At 36.3% G+C, this 13,426-nt stretch overlaps 1 protein-coding gene across 1 annotated transcript in view; it reads right to left on the reverse strand.

The window, feature by feature from the left end:
* LOC145685283 (uncharacterized) overlaps window positions 1–13,426 on the reverse strand; it is a 99,994-nt gene that overhangs the window by 4,622 nt on the left and 81,946 nt on the right. Inside the window, exons 5-6 of the mRNA XM_081757651.1 lie at window positions 6,700–6,966; window positions 1,458–1,620 (exon numbers count right to left, since the gene is read on the reverse strand). Of these exons, the coding sequence (XP_081613777.1) occupies window positions 6,725–6,966 (242 nt within the window). The 3' untranslated portion in view covers window positions 1,458–1,620; window positions 6,700–6,724. The remainder of the gene's footprint in view (window positions 1–1,457; window positions 1,621–6,699; window positions 6,967–13,426) is intronic.

Genomic DNA, 13,426 nt, shown 5'->3' on the forward strand with positions numbered 1-13,426 from the left:
TAGCTCCATGCGAACTGTTCATCGTCTGAATTCGGGGTGGAAGCGCTTAATGTATGTTCCAAGTGCAGGATTGAGGCTAACGATTGTAACCCTCTTGTTATTGGTACCGCAGCATCATAATCGATCTGTGTGTCATGATTTTTTTGTGCCTATGAGTTTCTGCTTTATCTACATTGCAACTCGTCATTTGTCTCTGATTTCTCTGCTCTAATATGTGATCCCACTCCAAAAGCGGTATTTAATTTGATTTATCACACTTACAGGTTAATCTATCGCAGCATTTGCAAGAGAAAATATAACATCACTTCTGAGCACTGTTCTTAAATTTCTTTAATTTGGCTGTTAATGGGGGATATCTCGTTTCTTAATGGGGTTAATGATCGTTTTGCATTTTGAGTTGTAATTCAAAATCATATGCTTAATTCGAAGGCAAGACAATACAGGAAGAGAGGTTCGCAGCCATATCGTTTCTAGTTTATTTGAATTCAGCAAGGTAAGCGCCACCTTCGGAAAGCCAATGTTGTGCATTTTGCATCCAGATGCGAAAAAGTGATATTCTCTTAAAGTTTGAAAGTTCTGAGCTGGGTTCAACACGAAGGTTTTTCGTATGTTAATATGCTAGTTATGAAAGTTAGTTAAGCTCTTAATAGTTATTTGCGTATATTGAAACCATGTATTTCATGTTTTATGTATTAATAGTATTGTCTGATAAAATGTTCTTATTACCTAAAATCATTTTATTTGAACAAAAAATTAGACACTTTAGGGCCACGGGGGCCCGGTTAAATATTGTTTTAAAATCAACATATTTGACATGGCTTGATTTCGTACCAATGCACAACTTTTGATAACTACTCAATCCTCAATATCTGAAAAAAAAAAATTTCGGCCCACCCTAGGAGGGGCCATTTTGGAAGGGCATGCATCTTTGCGTCAACCAAATAACAATATATGCTAAGCCCATTGCTACAATGACATTTATTTGGATAGTAAATTAGGTAGCCAACATGTAGGCACCTATCATCGTTATTTCTCAGTACCCAGACTAAAAGCCGTCATATTCCAAAATGCATACACTGACAATCTTCGCTGTAATTCAACCGCACGTGAATGAAAATTCTAGCTACATAGACTGTTCACTTCTAAAGTTTTATGGGAAATCCTGGGAATAGCAATAGATATTTAAATATCTATCAGTAAAGTGCAAAGATTCTTCATACAATGAGTAATTTGAAATTATAATGGGAAGTCTTGATTTAGATAAGTTTGAGTGAATGGGTTAATTTAGAAAAAGTACCAATTTGTCTCAAGATATCAAGTCGATATATAAAAGTCTATGCAATCTCCGAGAGTCAATCCAAGACAAAGCACAAAAAGACAAACGAGATTACCATTCAGTTACACATAAGAAATAATTATTCTACATAAATACTTAACAACTATAATATAATACTTACGTTTCAGGAGTAGCGTATCCCATGTATACAACATTTGTTGATGTGACTGGACATTTTCCTCTGGTAAATTGACTCCAATCTCTGCATGGGACAGCTGGGTAACAATATTCATCATTCACTGTTCTTGCATAATATTCATAAGATTTCCAGTGACTGCAAAACACTAATATACATTTTATATTAACACCTAGTTGAAGATGTGGTCTATGTATTATATAAAGTATAGAAGTTCATATGACAAGAGTGGTAGTTAAGAGTCGGTAAAGTGCCTACCCACCAAGTGCTTACCTGATATCTATTCCCGGCGGAATTATTTCCTCGTTGTACCCTCAGTCCTATACCGCTCAGAGGTTCACATAACCTCTGTGAAATGGGTACCTGCCAGATGTGGAGGTGTACATGTCGCCTCCTATAGGTACAAAACTCCGGTAAATGTGGAACCTTACCCTCCACACACCCTTTGGCCCTCCAATAGCCTGCCTCAAATGATAGTAGTTTTTATCAGCTCTCCAACAACGTGCCCTTTAATTAAAGTTTGCAAATTTTATTCATATTTCACGAAAAAAAAATATTCTGAAATATTTACATAAGTTGTTAATAAAATACCCACGCAGGCATTTTATTAAACGTACAGTGACAATCATATAAATCTTCGATATAATCTCTTCTGCTCTTCTTTACTGTTTTCTAAGTCTGTATTAAACATCGTTGTTAATGTTTGAGTTTGTTTTCGTTGACCACGATGATGGATCGTCCCACAGTCCAAGAACAGCGCAAGAATAGAATGCCTGGAAATTTATTGTCCTGGCGGGTGCTTTTAACCAAGGGAACTGACAGAAATCGCACTAGCTCACGTCTGATGCGTATATTGGATATCGCAAGATATCCCAATCCACCTGGCATTTCATCTTCACCATCATTATAGGCATTCTTGCCATAATTGGCAGGTCACTTGCTGCAACTGAGAAGTTTCCATGCTCCACGGTGTTCCGCTAACCTCTTCGTCTTCACGTACAATTTCTCTGGTTTGATATTTTCTATTAATTGTAGTCTCCTTCATCCTCTCCGTCTCTTTCCTGCCACCATATCCTCTAGAACGTTCCTTATGATACATTATCTTCTTACCCAATATCCCAACCAGTTTCTCTTCCTCTTCTTAATAATATCTAAAATTGTTCTTTTCTTTTCCACCATTTCTAAAATCGTCTCATTCGTTTTCCGCTCGACCCACCTATTTCTTTCCATTCTTCTTCCCACCCACATTTCGAAAGCTTCCAGTCGTTTTTAAGAGCTTTTGCATAATCCCATGTCTACGGCCCATACAGCTCAATACTCCACATGAAACAATTTATAAGTCTTTTTCTCAACTCTTAATTCAAGGCACCACAAAATAGTCTTTTCTTCCTCCAAAGTCTTCTTTCACCATTCCTATCCTTGTTTTTTATTTCATGTTTACAAATAATACCATTACTAATAATACTATCCAGGTATGGAAAACTAGTCACCTGTTTTACTTTCTCCCCTCCTAGTTCTATATTACATACCGACTCCTTCGTTCCAATCATTATGGCTTTTGTCTTTCTAACATTTATTTTAATCTCATATTCTTCACAGCCTTTCCTAACATTTTCTAACATCTTGATTTTCTCTTCAGATTCTGTATATCATCTGCAAACCGTATACATCTAATCATTCTTCCTTCTATTGAAATGCCGTCTTCATTTTGTAGACTCTTTTTCACTGTCTCTTCTAGATAGATATTAAATAATGTAGGTAAGAGACAGCGTCCTTTTCGAACTTCCCTTCCAATTGCACTCCCATCTGTGAGTTCCTTCCATATTCTAACATTTATTTGTTGGTTCATATGTAAGTTCCTTATGAGTCTTTGATTTTTCCATTCGAACTCAACCTTCTTTAGAACTTTCAATGGTAGTTGCGAATTGACGTGGTCAAAAGCGTTCTCTAGATCAGTAAATATCAAACATATCTCTTTTCCTTTTTCTATAAATCACCCTCAATAATCAAATTGGATCACTTGTGCCCTTGCCTCTCCTCAACCCGAATTATTTCTCCTCAACTTCATTTATTCTTCCACACAACTTTCTGTTCAAGATTCGAAGCAAAATTTTTGCTATAGAACTTATGAAATATTAGACTAATAGTTCTTTAATTCTCATATCTCTTTGGGTTCGATTTCTTAGCTATCCGATTCATGACTGTCTTTAGGAAGATTTTTGGCAACTCTTCTACTTCATATAGATTTCACCTCCTTGTACATTTCCTCATATTTCCCAACTCCTTTTAATTCTTCTACCTTAACAGCACGAGATGTGCTAAGCATGTGCCATTTAAGTGTCCCAGCCACTTTTTCGGTGCCCGGCACTTGGCACATATGATAGTCATGTGCTAAGTATGTACTTCAGCTATCTACAGTTTTAGGTACTTGTTACACCTAAATAATATTTGCAACTATGTACCACAAGTATAGCATTTATATACCTGGTCCAATTTCACACCCTAACAGTCATTTGTTTTTATGTCGTCACTTGGAACATATATCTGTCATGTTCTAGGTACGTCCTTTAGGTACATTTTCAGATACATTTTCAGATACATACATTTTCAGATACTGTAACAGCACAAGTTGTGCTAGGGATGCACCATTTAAGTTTTCTAAATTCATCTCCCACATTTGATGCATTTGTTACTTCTTTTTCTAAGCGATTGTGTATTAGAAGCAACAAACGCATCAACTTTATTAGATGGCAACTCTCGCCGATCATTTGAAAGTGAATATGGAAGAACCATGAAATAAAGTAAATAGACACTCGTCATTTTTTTTTTTTTTTATAAAATTACATAGCGAGCAGATTTTATCTGTTCCTAAACTATGGTTGTCGAATATACGCAGTGAAAGGAGCAATCTGATTCACAAAAATTCGAAAGGCCTCAACGATTTATTCCTCTACAAACGACGCTCTTTTCATCGCCTCCATGGCCAAGTCGGAAGAACACGCGGCTAGTAATCCTAAGGTTGGTGGTTCGTGTCCACCCTAAGATACACTTTTTACTTGTTTAAAGTGTCTTTTAGACTCTCATTAATGTAAACATATTACACATATAGGCGATTTAACATATTTTGGGGGAGTAATTTTGTGATTCATTGACGTGTTACCTAATGTAACATGGCCCGGTAGATTTGAACACCCAGTGTATATAAAAAAATTTTATCTTGAGTGAAAATTTTAAAATGTTTATTTCTCGTATTATGGTAAAAAAATAGGTCGCAAATTTTGCGTAAATTTTATTCAAATTGATAGTTTCAAATATGTATTACATGAAAATACATGGTTATTAATTATATTTTGTAAGTTTTACGTATTTAACCGAAAATATGGTATTATTTTTTTTAAAGTATATTGCAGCGTTTTATATAGTTTTTAGTTTATTTCCATGGATATTTTGGTATAGGGAATCTTCAAAAGAAAACTAAAATTTTTATTTCGTAATTTTCTTCAAAATTCTAAATTTGGCAAGTCAGCTATAATTTCTTCTTTATGCATCTCTTTGTTTCGGAGTAAATTATCTGTGATTGGGTCATCCGCAATCACAGCTGTGGTTGAGATTTAGAGGGGCTCTTTGATGTCAGGAGAAAAATCTGTCATCCTATAGCTACGTCATAATAATCACCCAATTGTCATCCCATTGTCTTTGCCTTACAACAGAAGCAGCCGTAAGAGATAGACGTGAAGTTTTCAACGTCTGCACAAAATTGTAGAAAAGTGCTATTTTAAATAGTGACGCTTTCTTGGAATGGTGTTCCTCGAAACTACATAAATGTTGATGACAGTCTAGGCTGGGAGAACTGTTGGCAGCAGTCGTATAAGACAGTGATCAAATAAAAATTGTGTGAACACTGACTAGCGTCAGGGAAGAAGAGGTGGACTGGTACTCCATTGTTTCGTGGAACGACATCGTGGACGCTAGTGGATGTAATTTTTTCTAACCACCTAATAAATCCCTTGATGGAATTTGGTGGCAGGTATTCGTTATATTTTTTAGACCTAAGTCTATAGATCGTCTAGGGATGTATTCCAAGTAAGTAAGAAGCTAGTGAAAACCGAAAATTTAGTTTAGATAACTGAAACCTCGAAATTCACTGTTTCGTGACATAGCAATAAAAGTGTGGTTTTCTATGCAAGTGTTGAATATTAAAATGAGTGCTAAAGTTTCAAGTTTTCCCTCAACATTGCTTACATATAGATTCAAAATGTGATTTTCCGAGTACACTCAATGGGGGGGGGGGGGGAGTTAGATTCAACATTACGAAGACGATTGTCATAATAACAAGAAATGTGTGTACCTCGGGCACATACATTTCCCCAAAGATAAAAAGATATTTTAGATTCCTTGTTAACCTCTAAATTATTTATTTTGGAAAATCGAAGTACTGCTCAAAGTTAAAATTTTTTGCATTATGCTTTTCTTTGCTTTATTTTCCGAAGATTTTGAATTCTTCAAACAAATGCGGTCAAAATCACGGCTAATGTTTACTATAAGGGTACATGGTCTTGGTACCGGTAACAGGAAATTGTCATCAACAGTTTAGATCTCGATAACTTTATTCTGATACCCATCGAAATAAGTCAAAGTACAGTATAAATAGAAATATTCGTGAAATTTCAGTATTTAATTCGAGGTAATGAAACTTTTCAAGCGATACAGTAATTGATAATAGATACGTCCTTGTAAAATCTGTGGTAGCTATAAAAGAGTATTTTAAATCTCATAAAAATGCTTCCTATACGTGTTTCTTTAGGTTAAGGTAGTCTAGTTAGGTAGGATAGGTTAGGGATATTAGGTTTAATCCCATGAGTCTATTGGGTTAGTACGCACGTCCGAGATTAATCAAAAAGTTTGGCCGGAAATCTATGAAGATAACTTACGAATTCTAAACATTACTGTGACTTTTTAAAAAATTAAATGCACTGAGATCCTTAAGAAATACCAATCTCCCAGCTCCGAAACTTTAAGACGTTGCCTAATTATCCGTGTCCTAATTTACTTTTTATAACTTTTAATACAGGCTTGTTACATACCAAGTTCCGAGTGAAGATTTCATGTAGTTACACATATTTATTACAGAATGACTGAGTATGCAAGTAGCTAAAATTTTTGTCAATTGCAAAAGCATTCGATGTAAAACTAAAAGCCAATTCTTAATGGTTGAAAGCATATTCACCTGATTCCTGTTAGTTGCAGTTGGTTTACATCAGGACAAATGCCAAACCTTTTCCTAATAATCCTGGTATTCTGCTTAAATCCTTAATGTTACATCCAGGTTGCGGAGACATTCCACCATTAGGGTAGAAATCCACGTGCCCAAGTCTCTTCAACATTCCAAAAATTCCTCCGTCAGTGTGTATAACATCTACAAAATCTGCGTCAGTAGGATCCAAGCGATAGTCCGGGTCTACTTCTCTGTACATAGGTAGTGCTGGGTCTAAGGCTACATAAAGATTAGAAAAAATATGTGTTACTGGAAACAATACTATTATAATTATGTAATATTTGCGAATCTATATATTATTAATTATAAGAATGTTACCTATTAGTTTGAGGGTAGTACTACGGACTAAGCCGAATATCGACTTTTACATCTAACTGTCAATATATTTTACAGCTCTGTGATGCTTGAGCTTATAGAATACTTTGTCAGACCAGGTGATAATTGTTTATTTAGAATGAGGTCCACACCACGAATCCTTGCAACTTCTTAATTAAAAGAATTCCTTAAGTGCTTATGAAACTGAATGGATACGGAAAATTATGTTGCCTTCACCGAGATTCGAAGGCACTAAAACGTAGAAAACAAATTCACTGTGTAAATACCGGTCAACAACGTCCAACATACTACATAGAGTGTACTACAGAGTGTAGTTCGAAGTTCGTGTAATATGGATCAGCAAGATTGTTTTATATTAACACACACATTTTATGTAGTGAAAACGTAATAATATGGTTGGCGGAGCCATACACCATGTTCATGTAGACCATTTTAAATTCGATGTCATTATTTTAAGTTGAAGCATTGTGCTACAATGTATAGATTAAAATTGTCTACCCTTGTGTGATAAAGGGAATGTTATAGAACGTTTTAGGGTATTTGTAATGGTGACACACAAGGAGATATTTCTTAAGTAGTTTTTGGATCCTGTTTTAGAAATAAGGAATTATTCGAGTACAGGGTTGTGTCTTTTCTTGAATTTTGATCCTGGTGAGGATATTCAGTAGAAAAAGTGTACCGTAACATTTTTTTTTCAGAGCAGCCATCGTGAGTAAGGTTTCTCTGGGTGTTTCTCATTCGCAGCAAGCAAATTTAGGGATGGTATATAATATAATAGTTCCAGGTCGCTTCCACGCTTTCTCCCAATTCCTCGGGCAATGTGATCGCCGAGGAACGTGATCCCTCATACATGAAGGGCTAACATGGCCATATATGTCCATTGCCCAGAAATGTAATTTCTATTCTTGATCTTATATTTTGGTAAAGGACGTGATACGATTTTGACAGAAAAAAATAATTCATCCCACTGACTAGAGGATCAAAATCATTAGTCTTGCTTCAACAATTACATCCCTGATGACAAATCATGTGCGAATTCAGTGTAAGAGGGAATATGGATGATTTGCCGATAACATGTGACACTGTGATGAAGAATAACGCGGAACATCTGTTTGTACTAGAGATGCAAGAGGACGAAAAAATCAGCTTAAAAGTTACAAGGACAATTAAAAAAAACTGCCGTTTGGTTATCAATGACACACACTTGCAGATACAGAAGTTTTATTATTAATATTAGAAAAGTACAACATTACATTAGATTTAAACATATTCACCATTTAAATCGAGGCACTTGTTATAACGTTTTAAAGGTTTAAAACTTCTTCTGCAAAACAATCTCTGGCCTGGATATGAAGCCACCTGCTAACAGCATTATGAAGCACATTGTCATTGTCGATGCGGTACGACGCAAACTATTGTTTCATGTGCCTAAAGAGGTGGTACATGGCACCAAGTCATGGGCTATAGGGAGAATGATCAAAAACATCAAAGTGGAACTGCTTCAAAAGTTTTGAATACGTCCAGCGCTGTGCGGGAAAGCATTATCGTGAAAAAAAAACACCGGAAGTCAGCATGTCCCGACTGGATGGCTAGTCTGAGTGGTCGTAACTTTTCACAGTAGATTTCTGAATTGATGATGAATCCACTCTTTATAAGCTTCACTAACAGTGCTCCTTTGGTATCCCCGAAGATTATTGCCATAACCTTTCTGGCAGGCGATTTTCGCCGAGCTTTTTAGAGTTTCTTTGGAAAATGCATATGACCCCACTCCATTGATTGTTGTTTGGTTTCAGAGTTCACGTACGACACCCAGATGTCATCGCTAGTCACAATTCTGTTAAGTTGAAACCAGAATCCGCATAATGCGAAAGAAAGTGCAAAGCAGAATTTATTCGGTGGTTTTTTGTTCCTCAGAAATCAGTTTTGGAAACCAACGATTACGGAACTAGTGACATCCCAACTTTTCTGTCACTACTTCGTACAAAACAGGCCGAGAATTTTTCGGAAAGCGAACAGAAAGTTCAGATGTCATGAATCGACGGACCTTACGGATAATTTTGTCAATTTCCTGCACGAGTTCATTGCTGACTACGGATGGGCACCCACTTCTTGCCACATCGTGCACGTCAGTTCGTCCATCTTTAAACATGCGACACAATTCACATACCACACCTTCACTCATCACATTTGGTCCGTAAACACCACACAGCTCGCGATGAATAGCAGCTACCGAAAGTATTTTCGCACTCAGAAATTGTATTATTGCACGCACTTCATATTTGGCGGGGTTTCCTATTGGAGCGTTCATTTTCAGTTGCTACAGTGGATAAGTGAACTGCAACACAACACTCTCTTTCCATTGCTCACTGTCTACTGCTGAGCTACTACATACAGTACCGCAGAACTGACGTCATTGTTTTTGGCCTTTTCTCGGACATGCGCAAATGTATTATTTTTTCGAATTTCCTTTTTAAGTGTGCCCTTCTTGGCTTTTCTGCCGAGGAGATTTTGTTCATTTTAAGTTAAATAAAGAAATAACAGTATTTCTACCCTTCTCTACCCACTATAAAACAAAAATTAAATTATCTATTCTGAAGGAAAAAAGGTTAAAAAATCAATACTCAAAGAAAATCAATAATAAAGAAAAATGGCAAATCACTGGACGGAGTGGATTTTCTAGTTCCACCAAATTGCTTGTAGGACTATTAGAGTAATGATCAACTACAAATACAATTTAGTAATAAAATTATTGGTTTGGTAGTAACTGTTCTGAGAATGTGGTAATTTCTAGGAACAATACTATTGTTTACAATTTATGCATAAACTAATACTTCAGTTAGTAACGTTTCATGGAGGTTGTGCAGAACAAGTATATTGAGAAGTTAAAATTCGGGAGATGTGTGGTTAAAAACCCAATATCAAAATTTCCTATTTCAAACAGTAAAACATGATATAATTATAAAAAGAAGTAATTCCGCGACTAATGAAATTTTAGTACTGTTCAACTAACAGCAAATCCAAAACTGCCATTAATAACTTTAATTTTATACAATGAATTTGAGATATTCTATTAGAGCCTAATATTAGTTGGAATATCTGAAGCTAACAATAATATTTCCCAACTAAGAGCAAAATATAAGTGACATTTTTTTATATCATATCTAAATTTATTTTTGTTGGATCAAAAGACCCAACATATTTCAATCAAACATTTTCTTGTACGCCTATCTCTAGAACTACATGTAGTGTAGCCAAACCCAAACTATCACCTAACTCAATATGACGTGCTTATTCCGTAAAAAGATACGAAAACTTGATTTAGGAACCGTTCAAAAACTTTGTGGTCCCTGATCCAAGTACTAATTATCGGCCAAGATCGCCATCTTTTGATGCTTTTTTTTTATCATTCCTTGTAAAATTCTTGGTGAAAATCGCAATCTTTTGAACCATTCTTTGGGTCATTCCTAAAATTCTCGTATTTGATTCTGGGTTTATGATACTTTTTGTCATCTTCCAGTTTGATTAGTCTTTAGAGGATGGCCAAGATTTTTTTTTTTTTTTAATATAGACCTTCACGTTGGCGGCCCTAGTAGCTCTGCTAATTGTCACAGGGACATGGACTATTCTTCGTTAGAAACACAGACTCCAACGAGATTACTTTTGTACACCCCCCGTTTCAAACCCGTAGAAGAGGAAGAAAATGAAAAATGTTCTCTTTTTTCTTTTCTTTTTTGCCTTTCTGGCACTCTAGCAACCCTATTCGCAGTCGTACGCCTAAAAAAAAAAAATCTGACATGTAGGCTAGACATTGAGTGCAAATATATAAACAAATGAACGGCCTATGTTTAATACCAAGAGAGAAAAAAATGGGAACCTCGTACCTATAAATTACCCTGTATAAATTTTTCAATCGTTTGTGGTCGCTCCCAGTTTGGCAGAACTACCGACGCTCCTAATTATCCCAGGGAAATGAACCATACCTTGTTGGAAAGCTTATGGAACACAAAGTTCAACGATGCAACGTTGTGTTCCTTTCGTGGCAAACCCGTAGAAGAAGACGAAGAAGAAAATCAAAAAGGAAAAACTGGCAACACTGTTATGGTTCGTACCCATATCATCGTATGGGAACAGGCGGGGTTACCACATTGGAATCGTTGTTCCATAAGCTTTCAAACGAGGTATAGTTCATGTCCCTGGGGTAATCAGAGGCTGATGAATTGATTTTTAGTTTAGCGTCCCGTTCAGCAGCGAGGCTATATGAGACGTGGACCTACTGATTAACGTGGAATCCGAGGCGTCGCCAAGGCTGCCAACATGAGAATAGATCACAGTCCCTACTAAAGAATATACAGGGTGACTATAGTAGGTACGAGGTTCCGAACTTTTATATGCTTGCTATTTTACTTATGCCCTTTCTTTTTTACATATAATTTCACCGAATGTCTGGCGTACATATCAGATTTCTTTCCTTCGCACGACAAAAAACAAAGTTGCTAGAGGCGCAACAAGGTCAAATATGTGGGTTTTCTCTGTTTAGAAAAAATACACTGAAAAAAGGGTAAATTCAATACCCCCTCATTCAAACTCTCGAAATCAAAGAGGATATCGCTTGTTAGAATGTTCGTTTGTCTCAATTGATATCAATGTTTATGCTTGTAGCTCTTTTGGGGGATAAGAGTGACCCTATCAAATTCAAAGTAGGGGAAATGAAAGTAAAAATACCCAACTCTCCCTCACTCTCCCTTTCTCGCGGTACCTTCCATATGAACGAAATTCACTTGACATCTAAGTCATCTCTCTAGGTTAATTAGGAGCTAAGCTACAGAGGTTTAAACTGTTGTCTTTGTATCAGAGACGACCATCTGTAAATGTTAGCCAACCCGTAAAATATATGGCAAGATGTATACGTTTCAGGAACTTGATAACATTGTTAGGCAAATTGGCAACCAAATTGGCACCAATTTTATGTTTGGATGCATAACATAGTTGCTGGCCACCGTAGAAATGCCAATTTGAAAACCAGTCAAGATAGCCAACACCGGACTGAAAATATAGTTCACAAGCAGTGAAGTTTGTGAAGGTACTATTTTAATTGTAAAACCCACTGGAAAAAAGGGAGGTACTTAAATAAGAAAATCACAAAAAGACCCTCCAAAAAATCCCGTTTTTAAGCTAAAAACTGGCTTCTTATATTAAAAAAGAAGCTGAATGTTTGCATCTCTAGTTTATAGTAACTTTTCTTATCAATGACGTAGTTAACTTAGACTTGGTAGAATAAAATTAACCGTGCTTCGTTAGTTTTTTATTTGAATCTGTGTTAGTTTCAATGACAACATAAGTTAAATGTAGGATATTGATACGCTACAACTATAGGATAAAATAATATGGTGCAGAATACTATACTTTCGATATTGTTGAATGAAGAAGGAAATTAGAGGCACCAACTTCTCCAAGGTTGGTGCACTGCCTCATTATGGCATTCATATTCGATTGATCAATCAGCTATTTCAGGTAGACGGGTATAGGCTGACGCGAAGAAGGTGAGTAGTCATTACGATCACCAGATCTTATTTCTCATATTTCTGTCTGTGGAGTCACCTCCAGCACTGTGCAAATCCCGGGGGAATGAGAAGATGTCCCCCAATCTTGGAACTGGGAGGACTATCCTCACAATAATCCGATTTGAAATTTGTTTATAAGAAGAAATGTGATGATTTGTCTTCAACTGCCACAAAGGAAAGTGAGATGAAATTCATGTCTCTTGCTGTATAATATTATAACAGGTTCATCACAGAAATCAGATCCATCTATAGTAATATGACTTGAGGTCAGCTGCGCAAATCTGTATTTAACATTTGGGGAGGGGGCGGGTAAGACCGTTCCTATAATCTATTTTTTTAAAGCGGTGTTTAAAATATTCGTCCTTCAGAGTAAGCTTCAAATCGGTGTCTTCCTGTTCTGCCTAATTCCTCTTGTGCCTAAAGACCCTCCAGCACTTTGTAACGCATTTTTGATCTAATCTTATCTTTAGGCAGAACAGGAATTCCTGTTGTGTCTAATTCTTGTTCCGCCTAATTCACGCAAAAAGAGATATTTAGATTTAAGGGAAATTTAATACTAACTATTTTCCCGACAATTCCAGTTGCTTTCAGGACCTCTTGCTTTTCTTATATCGTTTCAGCTTCTCTGAAATTAAATTAGCAATCATAGATCACCATTATTTTACTACGAGTATATCTACGTGATACGATCTGTTGGCCGTCTACAACTTCAGCGAGGAGATCTGGACCTGGTCAGCGTCCGTGCAGCTAATTGAACAGTAACATAGATAAAGACATATAAC

Source organism: Thermobia domestica, chromosome 5 (assembly GCF_964235325.1).
Source record: "Thermobia domestica chromosome 5, izTheDome1.hap1.1, whole genome shotgun sequence".
Classification (NCBI taxonomy): Eukaryota; Metazoa; Arthropoda; class Insecta; order Zygentoma; family Lepismatidae; genus Thermobia; species Thermobia domestica.